The sequence below is a fragment of the Tarenaya hassleriana genome, unplaced genomic scaffold (genome assembly GCF_000463585.1).
Source record: "Tarenaya hassleriana unplaced genomic scaffold, ASM46358v1 Cleome10, whole genome shotgun sequence".
Taxonomy (NCBI): Eukaryota; Viridiplantae; Streptophyta; class Magnoliopsida; order Brassicales; family Cleomaceae; genus Tarenaya; species Tarenaya hassleriana.
Window position 1 is genome coordinate 3,778,673 of NW_010960188.1, and position 13,709 is coordinate 3,792,381.

The 13,709-nt window shown below is 39.0% G+C and overlaps 4 protein-coding genes across 6 annotated transcripts in view; 2 read left to right on the top strand and 2 right to left on the bottom strand.

The window, feature by feature from the left end:
- Positions 1 to 1,273: 1,273 nt before the first annotated feature.
- On the top strand, positions 1,274 to 3,058 carry LOC104804341 (ARGOS-like protein). Of its 2 annotated transcripts, XM_010528617.2 has the most exons (3): positions 1,274 to 1,521; positions 1,839 to 2,579; positions 2,855 to 3,058. In XM_010528617.2, the coding sequence occupies exon 2, from the start codon at positions 2,174 to 2,176 to the stop codon at positions 2,567 to 2,569; it is 396 nt and encodes a 131-aa protein (XP_010526919.1). In that variant the 5' UTR covers positions 1,274 to 1,521; positions 1,839 to 2,173; the 3' UTR covers positions 2,570 to 2,579; positions 2,855 to 3,058. The 2 variants fall into 2 exon arrangements, with proteins under 2 accessions (XP_010526919.1, XP_010526912.1); XM_010528610.2 differs by lacking the exon at positions 2,855 to 3,058 and having other exon boundaries at positions 1,275 to 1,521; positions 1,839 to 2,799.
- Positions 3,059 to 4,471: 1,413 nt separating this feature from the next.
- On the top strand, positions 4,472 to 8,232 carry LOC104804330 (guanosine nucleotide diphosphate dissociation inhibitor 2). Its single transcript, XM_010528597.1, has 13 exons — positions 4,472 to 4,669; positions 5,259 to 5,321; positions 5,414 to 5,497; positions 5,586 to 5,693; positions 5,787 to 5,959; positions 6,052 to 6,163; positions 6,269 to 6,349; positions 6,469 to 6,531; positions 6,659 to 6,760; positions 7,105 to 7,229; positions 7,323 to 7,533; positions 7,641 to 7,715; positions 7,924 to 8,232. Exons 1-13 carry the CDS (start codon positions 4,583 to 4,585, stop codon positions 7,972 to 7,974), a joined length of 1,335 nt encoding a protein of 444 aa, XP_010526899.1. The 5' UTR covers positions 4,472 to 4,582; the 3' UTR covers positions 7,975 to 8,232.
- A 785-nt stretch (positions 8,233 to 9,017) lies between these two features.
- Positions 9,018 to 12,030, bottom strand: LOC104804400 (myb family transcription factor PHL7-like). 2 transcript variants are annotated; one of them, XM_010528693.1, is made up of 8 exons: positions 12,024 to 12,030; positions 11,230 to 11,441; positions 10,590 to 10,818; positions 10,309 to 10,385; positions 10,171 to 10,213; positions 10,027 to 10,084; positions 9,851 to 9,920; positions 9,018 to 9,740 (listed from the first exon to the last, which is right to left on the bottom strand). In XM_010528693.1, exons 3-8 carry the CDS (start codon positions 10,801 to 10,803, stop codon positions 9,237 to 9,239), a joined length of 966 nt encoding a protein of 321 aa, XP_010526995.1. In that variant the 5' UTR covers positions 10,804 to 10,818; positions 11,230 to 11,441; positions 12,024 to 12,030; the 3' UTR covers positions 9,018 to 9,236. The 2 variants fall into 2 exon arrangements, with proteins under 2 accessions (XP_010526995.1, XP_010526987.1); XM_010528685.1 differs by lacking the exon at positions 12,024 to 12,030 and adding an exon at positions 11,526 to 11,604.
- A 92-nt stretch (positions 12,031 to 12,122) lies between these two features.
- The window catches only part of LOC104804900 (cysteine protease ATG4a-like), a 2,054-nt gene continuing 467 nt past the window's right edge, over positions 12,123 to 13,709 (bottom strand). Inside the window, exons 2-4 of the mRNA XM_010529264.1 lie at positions 12,841 to 13,020; positions 12,702 to 12,757; positions 12,123 to 12,624 (exon numbers count right to left, since the gene is read on the bottom strand). Coding sequence (XP_010527566.1) covers positions 12,123 to 12,624; positions 12,702 to 12,757; positions 12,841 to 13,020 — 738 coding nt within the window. The remainder of the gene's footprint in view (positions 12,625 to 12,701; positions 12,758 to 12,840; positions 13,021 to 13,709) is intronic.

Consider the following 13,709-nt stretch of genomic DNA (forward strand, 5'->3'; position numbering starts at 1 on the left):
CGTTAAATTTATAGTGATCACACTAATTCATTATGTTCATCTCTTACATATCTTACTAATCATTTGATAAAAATATTATAAATTACACGTTATGACCAGATTATATTTCTAATCGTATGGATTATATAATCACATTTGAAAAAAATGTATGTGTTAATTAAAATAGCAAAAGATGATATTTTTGATAATGCTTCCTATCAATAATTCCTTTTTTTTTAGAATTATTCCACTTTCCATTAAATATTTTTGAAAGATCTTATTATAAAAAATTATAATCTGAATAAAACTCTATAAATTTGGAAAGCTGAACAAGAAAAAAAATGTAGAAATCATTATTATTGTTATTTTATTTTATTTTTTTTAAAATAAATTATGAGATTGATAACATAAAAGTGACCCAACATTCCAACAAGGGCAACACAGCCACCACATGAAAATGCCGTGGAGAAGAATAACAACATGGGTCCGGAGAAACGCAGAAATTATAATTATTATTATTATAAAGTTGAAAACTTTGCAAAACCCTTGTATTCATTAATTCGTTGAACATTGAATTGAATATATCTAATATAACTAAATAATAAATACCACACAAACTCTGTCAGAATTAGCTCCAAGCCCTCGATTCATTTATTTCAACGATATAATCATTTCTCACAATTTTTATTCGAGGTCCTTTCTAAGTTTCTAACTCTATTTTTTTAATCATAATCATATCTATTGGGAATTATATGAAATTTAGGGCCAATATATATATATATATATAATAATAATAAAAGAAAGGACCTATACGATATTTCAATACAATAATTTTAAAAATAATTACCAGGAGGAAACACTCTTATTTAATGACACCTGTGGATTATTGATATCGAAAAAGTACAATTTTTCCTTGTATGGATGAATTTCATTAATATTAAATACGGGTCAACATTAACCATCCCCACCCAAAAAAAAATCAAAGTGAGAAACTTCGGTATCCGTCAGAGGGTTAGCCTGCGTTTCATTTCACCACGTCGAGATAGAGAGAGAGAGTCCAGGGGGGGAGAACCTTGTGGGGAAGGGGGGACACAGAACGCGAAATGCTTATTTTTTTTTCCAAAAATAAAAAAATTTCCCAAAACCGGCAACTTGATAATCACATTTGTCAGCCCAAGGAAAAAAGGCATCCTTTTTCTTTCCTTCTTCTACACAGTTTTTTAAATTTTGAATTTTTATTTATTTATTTATTTTTCTAAATTCACTGAACCCTCCCCTCTTTCCTGCTTCGTCTCTCAAAGCATTTTTATATTTATCTCGTTGCTGCTACTTGGTTCGGTTCCTCATTATTCTTATCGACCCAACAAATCATCCCTCGTTTTGAAGGAAAGGTTGAAACTTCAAGCCCCCCCCCCTTCTTCTCCTCTCTCTGATTTTTCTGGATTTATAGCTCAGATTTCGCCTTTTGTACGATTATTCTTCTTCTTCCTCATCATCTCGTCGCCGGGTTTCATCAAACGGGTTTGCCTCCCGACTCTTGAGGTATTAGCCTGAATCTTATTGAAATCTTAAAAAAAAAGAGTTTTTTTTGGGTGTTTTGCGTATATTCGCTTGGTTTGTTGCCTGATGTTGCTTTATATCTAAAACCAGAACCCAGCAGATGTTGATGACGAAACGGTTAATGGGTTTTGTATTTTTACAGATTTGTATCCGAATTCTTGGATTATCATTTGCTGGAAAACAAAGTTGATCTCTTTTTGGTTTTTTTTTATGAATTGTGCATGTGAATGAATTCTCTGTTATATCTATGAATCATCCGTACAGTTTACTGAATCAGAAAGATGAAATTTCTCCTGCAGTTTCGGTTCATCTCTTACTGTTCGTCCGATCGAAGCGTCTCCGACTATCCGAGATTCTCTTACTCGGTGTTTCAGTCTGATTTCGCCGAGTTACCTCGTTTCAGAACTCGGGTTTTCTCTTGCACTCGGTCTCTGGACTCGTTTCAGGAAATTGGGTTATCACGAATCGGTTCAAAGTTCATTGGTATCAAAACGAATTCATCACCAGAGTGCTTGGATCAAGCTGCATTGACGGGAAAGCTCGTTGCTTTTGCATCTGGGTATCTCAGTTCTTCGACCAGAAATCCGATTCGCGTAATCTGAATTGCTTGATCACATACCCAAAGCCCTCGTAGATGATTCGCGAAATCTCCGGCGTACGAAAAGACACCATAAACATCCAAGATCGTTGTTCGGGCACCATAATGGACGTACGAAGAGACAGCAACAGAAACATCAGCTTCCGACCACCGCCGATGGAGAAGACGGCGGCAAAGCACGAGATCCGGGGAACATTGTCGGCGCAGAACAGCCCGAGAAGGCTGATTCCGGCGAGCTACTTCAGCCTGGAGTCTTTGGTTCTGCTGGTGGGTTTGACGGCGTCGCTGCTGATTCTTCCGTTGATTCTACCGCCGTTGCCTCCGCCGCCGTTTATGCTACTTCTGGTTCCCATTGGGATTTTGGCTGTCCTCATGATCCTCGCCTTCATGCCTTCTTCTAACGCCAAAGCTGCAACTTTCTCCTATCTGTAAAAAAAAAGGGGTCTGATCTTGTTTAGGGTTTTTTAACTAAAAAAAAAATGAAGTATTTTTGCTCATACATACATACATTCATACATACATACATACGTACGTTACTGTTTTCTATCATAAAATATAAAAAAATAACGGAATTAATCCATTTGGTAAAGTAATTGTGTCATTCCTCATCCTTGTATAATTTTCTGATATAAACTACGATAATATCCACTATAAATTGAATTTTTTTGTGTGATTTATTGAAGTTTATTTCATATATTATAATATATTTTCTTGCAGTTTTATTCGGAGATGGTAGACAACTTTTTCATGGAGTGGCTTTTTATTGAACGAATAGGTCTTTGAAGAGACTCGAACAACTAGTCTGCGGTCAATAATCATCCAACGCCATATGCATGGACCGACTAATATCATATTATCCTTCATTTAACAATTCCGGTAAATTTCTAATGAAATATACAAAAATTATGTAATAAAAATAAATGTGTTTGAAATGAAATCGAGTTTCAAATATTAACGTACTAATATTTTTTATTAAAATGCTGCTTTTTATTTTTTTCATATGGATAGATCCGACAAGACAAATAAATTTGGAAAAATCTCATATTCTCCCACAAATTTACGAAAATATTCCAATTTTCTATACTAATTTTTTATTTGACAATAAATTACACCGGATTTTAAATATTTCCAAAATTTCATACAAAATCTTAAAATGTGTTGCAATTTTCCCACATCCATAAACGGCGTTCTGTCAATTTTAAGACCGACATGGCATACCATGCTGCTAGGTATTAAAACGATTCAACGTCAAGGAAATTAATTAGTTTTCTCAAGAAAAATGAATGAATATATGTTTTAATATTTCATTCGAAATTATATATGCCCATGGAAAATAAGAAAATTGGTAGAAAATTGGTAGAGAAAAAACAATAATATGAAAAACATGTATACATACCCGGTTAAGATGACGACTTCGATCTGATCCGATAATCCTGTCTTCAACCTATCAAAACATGTATGAAACAGTAGGGAATAAATATGACTTTAAGGCGTGACGAACACTTTTCTAAAAGCGTTATTCCATCCCTATCGGGTAAATGAGATTATAGGAATACACTTTTGAGATCAATGATTTCGGTTTACCCTTCCGATAATCATCAAATAGAAACTGTTGAAGAAAACAAAGAACCCTTGATATATGTAAGATAACACTCAAAATCTCTTTGATCTTGTTAAAAATCCGTGTTTTTGTGTCATCGTTCGTATTATATTGCCTCTGATGTGTTTATAAATACCAAAACATCGAAAAGATATGAAAACTCGGAAGTTTTCGTCGACCGGTCACTACTTTTCGCTCAAACGGTCGCTCAGATAAAATGAGCTACCCGTCCGTTTATTAGGGTTACCGCTCATTTATTCAAACTTTATCCCTTAGAAAAAATAGGATGTCCATCCATATTTTCGAATTGCCCTTCCATTTTTTCTGAGATTACTTTTCACGTTCTAAACCTGACGTAACATTTTCCGACAAATCCTAATACTTTAAACCAATTCACGACACGTATTTTACAAGTATTTTGCTCTTCCACCATACTCTAATATATGTGCATAATGAATCTCATAAGAGATTTAAAAACCAATCAACCGTTTACTCTAGAATACCAACAAAAATTGTATCTCGCCCAACTAAATTATATATAAATATATAATTGTATTTTCATTAAATTTGATGAATAGGCATATGGGCCTTGTTGGGTAATAAATTATACGGCCCAATATATGTTAAAGTTTCAATCGGCCCAACTAAACAGGCACTGATTAATTAAAAGGAATTAATTTAAATTAATCATGTGACAGCATTACCCATTTTACAAACAAGGCATCTTTGTTTCTTCTCTGATCTATATTTAGGCCTCTCGACCTCGCCACGATCTCCTCGCTAAGTCTCCTTCTTCGTCTCTCCCCCTCTGAGGTTTCTTTCTGTTATCCTTCTCGAGATCAGCCATGGATGAAGAGTACGATGTTATTGTTCTCGGAACAGGTCTCAAGGAATGCATCCTTAGTGGACTCCTCTCCGTCGATGGTCTCAAGGTTCCGATCCTCTTTTTTTTTACTCGATTTTTCGTTTGGATTTTGTTCGTAGATCTTGTGATTTCGTGCTAGAATTATGCTGCTTATTGTCTGATCCGATATCGGAATTCAATTTCGTTTTTGTATGTAATATACGGATCTCGGTGGAGATTAGATCTCCGGTTGCGTGATCTGGGCTCGTGGCTTCGATCTGGATAGGGATGATTTGTTAGTAAGATCAGATATGCGTCTGACCTGGAGGATGTCAAAAAACGCATGTTATATGAAGACGAGTTCATGTTTTATTTTTCTTTCATGTTGAGTTAATTTTCACGTGGTTGCTTTAGGGTTCCAGTTGTCCCATTAAACCATTTCATCGGGTCTCCGATTCTTCATACAAGTTTTTTTTGGATGCATTAGATTTTGTGAATGTACTGGAATGACTTCACGCATAAATTTAGAGTTGTTAGCAATGTGTTTGAGCAATCATGTGATGCTACTGTCAGGAAGTTACTTTGATCTCGCAGTGGTAAACAAGTAGCGCAGAAGTGTCATAGTTGCTCATTGCTCGATTGATGATGTAATTCGTCCTATGTTTCATTTCAAACAGGTGCTTCACATGGACAGGAATGACTACTATGGTGGAGAGTCTACATCACTTAATCTCAATCAGGTTCTTATCTCCCAAAACTTTTGAATGATCTTTTGCTCTTTTCTTTTTCTTTTTTAATTCCATGAACACTGTTGGCGTTTTTCCTTTCGCAGCTTTGGAAGAAGTTCAGAGGAGAAGACAAGGCTCCTGCCCATTTAGGTGCAAGCAGGGACTACAATGTTGACATGATGCCCAAGGTACGATACATGTGGATTCTATCCGGTCTCCCCTTTTTGATGTACTGAACCCATCCCCTAACTACTGTCTCTTGATATGGTGGGCCAGTTTATGATGGGAAATGGGAAGCTTGTCCGTGTCCTTATTCATACAGATGTTACAAAGTACTTGTCCTTTAAAGCTGTCGATGGCAGCTATGTTTTCAACAAAGGAAAGGTACAGACTTCTCACTGACATGCTGGTTGCGGGTTTTTGCAATCTCATCCGTTTTCATTGTATCTCTTTAATCACCGATTAATTATTCTACAGACTCACAAGGTGCCGGCTACTCCTATGGAGGCTCTGAAATCTCCTCTGATGGGTATTTTTGAGAAACGTCGGGCTGGAAAATTTTTCAGTTATGTTCAGGATTACGATGAAACGAACCCGAAAACACATGATGGAATGGATTTGAACAGAGTCACAACAAAGGAATTGATCTCGTAAGCTGATGTTGTTATGCCTTCCAGCATTATGGTTTTGTTGACATTCAGTTAGGAGTATCAATGGCTGACCTAGTATATCACTTTGACAGGAAATTTGGTCTTGATGACAACACTATTGACTTTATTGGTCATGCAGTGGCACTTCACCTGGATGACCGTTATCTCAGTCAACCTGCCATTGATACTGTGATGAGGATGAAGGTGAACTGCTCTTTAGGGGCTCTAGATCTTGTTCCCCTTGTTCTAAAGCTTTCATATCTTGTTCAGAACCTGCGTATTCTGACACTCCTGTTTTTAATGATCTAGCTTTACTCGGAGTCCCTTGCACGTTTCCAGGGAAGTTCACCATATATCTATCCTCTCTATGGGCTAGGAGAACTGCCTCAGGTTTCTGTTTGTGTCTTTTTGGTCTATGCATTATGGGGCTGGCGTTAGTGTTCTGATGTTTTGGAATACGATTTCTGGTTTCTCTTTTAACATTTTTTTTTCTTCTGATTATGTTTCAGGCATTTGCACGACTTAGTGCTGTCTATGGTGGAACATATATGTTGAATAAACCTGAGTGCAAGGTCTGTCTTTTTCTTCCTAATCTTTGTGGCATTTGTTTTTGACGTTCCTTTGGTGGCAGAGGGGGCGATCCATGTCTTCTTGTATGCCTGTCTGATATTTGATGTGGACATTTTACTCTTGTATCAGGTAGAGTTTGATGAGGAAGGTAAGGTTGTCGGTGTTACATCAGAGGGAGAGACTGCCAAGTGCAAGAAAGTTGTCTGTGATCCTTCCTACCTGCCTAACAAGGTAACACAAGAATTGTAATATGCCTTCAATGACATTTTAGATGTCCCTTGTTCTTCTCCATGACAGCCGGGAGCTGTATAGTGAACATATTTTATGTATGACATCTGTAACAGTCCCTATCTTTATGCATGGTTGGTGCTCTAGGCGTATTAAGCTAATACGCATAGTTAATTCTATTAACTTTAAAATTGGCAGATACATATAGACATATCTAGTTTTTCTCTGATTTTTTTTTGGTTTGTTCAAAAGAACGTGGCTTAGTGATTTACCCACTTTATTTTGTTGTCCGTTATGTGTGGATGTAGAGCATTTCATGACGTGGTAAAAAATCTTATTGCAAACAGGTCCGGAAGATTGGTAGAGTTGCGAGGGCGATTGCCATAATGAGCCACCCTATCCCAAACACCAATGACTCTCATTCAGTGCAGATCATCCTTCCCCAGAAGCAGTTGGGTCGAAAATCAGACATGTAAGATCTGTTATGTTTTACCTTTTTTTGTGTTCTAACGAGTAAGAAATGAGTGAAAGTGAACGAGAGCGTTTATACTTTATACTCTGACAGGTATGTCTTCTGCTGTTCGTATTCACACAACGTTGCTCCCAAAGGAAAATTCATCGCATTTGTGTCAACAGATGCAGAGACAGATAACCCTCAAACCGAACTCAAGCCTGGAGTTGATCTTCTGGGTCCTGTTGACGAGATATTCTTTGACATATATGACAGATACGAGCCTGTCAATGAGCCCTCCTTGGACAACTGCTTTATCTCAACGGTGAGTTTCCGACGCACACTATCCAAGCTATTTACCTATCTGTTTAATTTTTCTTCTGTTCGAGTCGCCTGCCTGGCTGCTAAGTCATTATTATGTTGTCCTAACAGAGTTATGATGCCACAACACACTTTGAGACAACCGTAGTAGATGTGTTGAACATGTATACCCTCATCACCGGAAAGGTAAGCCACCTTCTGACAATATATATACTTCTGTCAATTGAATTCCGGATTCCTATAAATATATACATATCACCATCTATGTATACGCAATCTGCATCACAAAGTGGCAAGTGCTTCTTCTACTTGCATCGACAGAAATCGTTAAGATAAACAAGAAGGTAGATAGGTAGTTGGAAACAGATGGTATGAATGGTGTTGCTTTTGGCAGGTACTGGACCTAAGTGTGGATCTGAGCGCAGCCAGTGCTTCGGAGGAGTGAGGAACAACGCAATTGTTTCGAGCAGCCAAAAAATTATGTACTCATCCTCTCTTATATATCGACCTTTTTATAAGTTATCGTTGCCCTTTGTCTGGTTCGGGTTTTCTCATGTGTACCGGTGCGCAGTGTTTGTTTCCATATCTGGCACGCATGTTGGATTTCTCGGTTTCTGTCTGAAAGGACTATGAATATGCTCGCTACAAATTTCTCTCTCCTCAGCCTCATGGTTTTGGCTTTTCTTAAAGTCTCTTCCTTCAATTGCTGTTCTTCTAGGTTTTGCTCTTCTCATGTAGTGGGATCTCTATTTGCTTCTTTATGAAGCTTGATTGATCTTTCCTTACCAAAAAAAGAAGAGGTAATAGATGATCATACTTGGTGTTCATTATTCGGGCACCCGAATTTTTGAGTATCTGTCAGATATTCGAAAATTCGAAATCAGTTATTGTACATGACGATTCAGATCTCCCCGGCGTTACCCATATCTTCTCTAACATCCGGGCCACAATCTTTTTAGGCAAACCAATGGAAATGAGGTAATCTACAAGAGGTTTGATCATTGTTCCAACTCTCATTCCCAGAAGATAAGGATACTGAGTCACCATTGGACCAATGTCCCTCGGGCTCACACCGATGCTAACCAAATATGCAACGGAAGTGCTCATTGTGCCTTCGAGCTTAAAACCTAGCAATTCGGGATACTTCTGCAGGACATAACCTAAATCCTGCTTCTCCACATCGAGCCCACGAAGAAATTTCACCACAGGAGCAAGCTCCACAACCACACTCGCATGCAAAACCTGAGGGTAATTCTTAACGAATTCCCCCAATTTCGACCTGGAGATTCCTATCTTCTCCAAGTAAGCCACGATCCCTCAACTTTGTCGTAGATTCCGACCCTTCGATATCGTCTCGGGTATGTTTTCTTTGCCTTTACGCTTACCTTGATCAACTCCTCTGACCCGCGGTCTTCACCATCCAATTGATTCGATAATCCGTGAATCGGCATGAACACAAATGATACAGATACAAAGACATCGAAGTCAGAAATCCAAAATCCGAGGAATTTGGTGGATTTAAGATCGGGTATAAGGTTATTGTTTTCCTTCCCACCAAATGTCAATGCAACACCGTGTATATCCATTGCTACATGTTGTAAAACCTAGACTCGGGATTTACGATACCACCTCACTCGTACGACAATGGACGAAACACTCAGGTATGCGTGTGGTTTCTCAACTACAAAAGAAAAAGGCACAGAGACCTCATAGATTCTCTACAGAAACCTTGTCCAAGTCCTCCAACCTAGCTTCACTCCCTCCCACCATTGTTCCAGATGGATTATCACATTGTCCTTTCAATATAAACAAAGGGTCCAGTCCTGATTCCAGTATCAGGGGCTCCACTCCGCCTCTCGCTAACCGTGGTTTCTTCGACGACCTCTCTTCACCTCCGGACCTATCCCGGGGATAATCGTTGTTAAACCCCGAGTCTGGTGTCAAAGGCTCGGGATAAGAAGATAGAGACTCGTTGTCGACTGAAAGACTCTTTTCTTTCCCACCTTCTTTTCCGGATTTATCTTGGATAGGAGACTCGGAAATCGCGGCAGGGGTTCCCGGATCATTGCCGTTATCTCCCTCTGGGGAATTATCACCCTCCCTGGGATCCGATGGTTCGCCGATAACTCCACTGAGTCGCTGTTGCTCTTCGATTATCTTCTTCAAGTACTTTCCCTGAGCTTCTATCCTTTGTTGCAGCTGTCTCTGCACCTGGAAATCATCAAATGAATTCACGATATAGTACATATAATACACACATTTTCTTGAAATCTTCTTTCCTAATTTGCAGATATCTTGAAAGTAGCATTGGTAAAGCATACTTCTAGCTGCTCATGCAATCGTTTCTGAACCTCCATCTGCAACTTGAGAGCTTCGGTTATTTGCGTTCCCCTGGAAATGCAACGAAGCGTAAGCATGCCATTGATCATCTATATCGATACATCGTTCAGTGTGGCGGCATCGCCAAGCAACTCTTCCACAACGAGGTTTCACTTACGATGAACCATCTAAAACGGCGAGCATATCTCCAGATTCTTTCTTATCCATTTGCTTCCCTGCAAGTTTCAAAATAACAATTTCAGATCCAGAAGGCGAATCCACGACCACAATGAAACTCGGGAAACAGTGTTCGCCCCCCCACCTTCAGACGAGGAATCTGGCAGATACTTTGCCAGGCGATATTTCTGACACGTCAAAGAAACACATTTTAGATTAAGGGCAGATAAGACACATATATGGGTGAGAAAGATAAGTCAATGAGGCAAGATTTCTCTCATACCTGTAAGTGACTCTTGACATGATATATGGTCAATCCTTGTACACCCATTACTCTAAGCACACCTTTAGGTGTTGCTCCTTTGAAAAAACAAAGTTATCAGGACACAACTGAAGGATGATGGTAAACAAAACAACGGGACGAGGACTCGAGCTAATAGCCAAGCATTTTGGGTTAGAACTGTCGAAGAGCTTTGGCGGAAAAAAAGGGTAAACATCAACTTTTCCAACGAACGTAAAAATCAGGAATTAAGAAAGATCATTAGTAGAAGAATGGAAACTCACTGTCGGGGCCACCGAGCTGTGCTACGGCATCGACAAAACGCTCATGAAGCTCGTTAGTCCAACGAAGTCGTTGTTTGGATGCAAGACTAGGATTGTTGTTGGCATTGTTCCCTCCGTTGATGGGTTCCATCGGGCTAAGATCTAAACGGTCGCCGGGTATTGGTGAGCTGCTGCAAGCTAGATTGGCATTGAGAACATTGCTTGTCTGAAACATCCAGCAAGGTTGCCCCTGTAAAAGGGATAAGAAACTCAACATGGGAATACATGCCCAAAAACATCATATAAAATGAATTGAACGCAAATCTTTCTAAAATCTGAAATTAAGTTAAGATGTGCATTAAAGAACTTCATCATTTAGTATAAATCTGAAAATCTGCAGACAGCTAAGGAGTCATCATCCTAGTATAAATCTGAAGATGCTTCTATACAGAAGTCGGGACTTGCAAATTCACATGCAACTATCCAATAGATTATCAAAGCCCAGCCAATCTAATACCAAAACATCACTCGTTGAGCAATTCGAGCCTGTTTCCGCTAAGGAGGTAGCTTCTGTGAAAGAAAAAAAGCCGATCGGTCATCGCTACGATATCTCTATTGACATACCCGGAAATGTCAACGAAGAGGAAGTTCGAAAATTTACCTCAGATCGGCGAGAATGGCTCCCGACCCTTTTATCCTGTCGGAAATCAGAGTTTGTTTCGCGCAGTGTGTCTGTGCCCCGGATCGATCGACGAGAGAGACGAGGGAAGAGAGATAGAGGAACCAGATTTCCGGCGGAGAAGGAAGAGGATCTGATCGGAGAGTGGATAACAGAGTCAACGGAGGAAGAGACGAGCAGGACAATTGGAAACCCTAGAAACGACAGGGAACACAAGTGTGAGTCTATGTATGGACAGGTTCAGATGAAACCAAACCATGGCGTATACATATACATACATATATACACACGAGCGGCCAAATGATAGATGAATCCAGGTCCGTGATCTTGGTCTCGCTCGCACACCACTTCTTCTGCCTTTATTTAAAAAAAAAAGCATAAGAAATTGAAAAAAAAAACAAATTTGAGAAACGAAAAAAAAAAAAAAACTTTCATTTTTTTAAAAATATCGGTAAACTCAAGTTTCCATCTTTAGAATCGAAAACGCATAGACGATTCCCGCCACGAGCCCGAGAGGCGGAGTCGCGGTTTCCGGCGGCGAAATCGGAGAACGGAGGGGTATGGTGCTTCACTAACAGCGATCGACAGAGGACGACTCCAAGAAATGGGAGATGGTGGCGGAGACGATCGAGCGGTGGAACTGTTGGTCGGAACATAGATGAAATGCGGAGGAGAATGCGAAGGGGCCATGTTCATATGCCATTAGGTTTTTTAAGTCTTCCTCTTTCAATGATTTCACATTTTGATCGCCTCGTGGGGTATGTGTATATATATACATATATACACACACACACACACATAGAAGTTAAAACACAGAGTTTTGTCTCTGAAGAATCTTTTGGGTTTATACAACAACATGAACTGCCCAGTATACATTACACCAACACTTTGGAGAAACGACAGACAAATTTCAAGAATAAATAAATAACAAAAAAAATGGTGCTAAAGAGATGCAAAATGTTGATAAGAAACCAATTATCAAATGGAGCTACAACATATATGTATATAAATATAAGGTTTGATGTTTTATGTTCAAAGCAATTGCCAGTCATCACCTTCATTTCCATCTCCTGAGCTTCATTTTCATCCCCTGAGCTCTCAGTACTCGCCACTGTGCCGTTACGGTCGCTAGTCAGGATGCTGGTGTGGCTTGTCGGGTCACGGGTTTGGATCACAGTGAGCAAAGGCGCTCCATTCGATCCCATGGCTAGTTCTGAAGCTCCGAGACACAAGTTGTCCAAGTCATCTGTTGAAGGCAGGTTTGAGGATAAGACAAGGAAACGACATTGTTTTAAGAGAATTGAACCTTTGTCCTGGCAATAGAATCCGAGAGCCAGAGATGGGTCGAGCGACTCAAGGGGCAGATACCGAAGGAGACTGCACCGGTAGATTATAAGAAAATAAGGAACAAGAGATCATACAGACAGAACGGAACAGACTATAGATGAACTCACTTGCAATGGTAAGATGACGTGTCGACATCCGGAGTTTCTTTGCTGACTAAAACTACCTGATGGGGAAACACCGGCGATAAGTTTCAATCAAGTTGAACAGACGCAAAATGCATTCGATGCGTGATAACAAAAAAGAAACCTGATGATCTTCATGTGGATCCAGGTAGAAGCCTTTACCGTCTTGAACACCAACTATGTACGTTGAGGCACCTGGTTTGCCACCCAAGATGCCGAGACTCTGAGGGATTTGTGCTTGTGCATATTGAGATGTGAACTTGAGCAAAGCTACGGAAAACAGCCCAATACACAACTGCAGAAGCTAAGAATGGTCAAAGTTAATCAAGTGAACGGAGAACGGAGAAAGAAATCGAACCGCAGAAGATCGTTTCCGTGCTCCTTCACCTCTCTTCTACGTCTCCGGCGAGATACGATACTGCATCAACCGTACGAAATCGAATCTTTTTTTTTTTTTTTCATATTTGGAGATTAAAAATAAACGTGATTTTCTATTTGAATTGAAAGGTTGCGGCGTTTGGGACACAACACGAAGCTCCGGACATAAATAAAAATAATTCAATATTACATGTTTTTTAAGGATTGATTCAAATAAGTTAAATAACAACAAAATTAAATAGGAAGAACCACCAAAAAACAATTGGGTATTCAACTTTTACATTGATTCTACGTTTCGATTTTTGGGTGTTATCTAGTCCGTATAAAAACAAACATTTTATACAAACATTTCTTAACGAAATAATAAAAATGCAATTTTTTAAATAAAAAAATGTGTTCAACAAGAACTAATTTCGTTTTTGGGTTATCAAAGCATTTTAGGCGTAGGTATTTGACCTGTCGCAATTTTATTTTATCATTACGGGAAAATTAGATAACATATTAATACAAAATAGTTTATTTATTTATTTATTTATTTGTAATTTGGGCCAATCAAAGTGGATTCAACAACGAGGCCTACATAGAGTGAATATATATTGGATCAAGCCGAAGGAA

Excerpts from the sequence above, each read along its gene's own strand:
- LOC104804341 (XM_010528617.2), top strand. The coding sequence starts at position 2,174 with ATGATTCGCGAAATCTCCGGCGTACGAAAAGACACCATAAACATCCAA.
- LOC104804330 (XM_010528597.1), top strand. The coding sequence starts at position 4,583 with ATGGATGAAGAGTACGATGTTATTGTTCTCGGAACAGGTCTCAAGGAA. Across the intron at positions 5,498-5,585 it reads ATGTTGACATGATGCCCAAG|TTTATGATGGGAAATGGGAA; the intron begins GTACGATACATG and ends ATGGTGGGCCAG. Across the intron at positions 6,350-6,468 it reads GGCTAGGAGAACTGCCTCAG|GCATTTGCACGACTTAGTGC; the intron begins GTTTCTGTTTGT and ends ATTATGTTTCAG.
- LOC104804400 (XM_010528693.1), bottom strand. The coding sequence starts at position 10,803 with ATGTTTCAGACAAGCAATGTTCTCAATGCCAATCTAGCTTGCAGCAGC. Across the intron at positions 10,214-10,308 it reads ATGTCAAGAGTCACTTACAG|AAATATCGCCTGGCAAAGTA; the intron begins GTATGAGAGAAA and ends TTGACGTGTCAG. Across the intron at positions 9,741-9,850 it reads GATTGCATGAGCAGCTAGAA|GTGCAGAGACAGCTGCAACA; the intron begins GTATGCTTTACC and ends GATGATTTCCAG.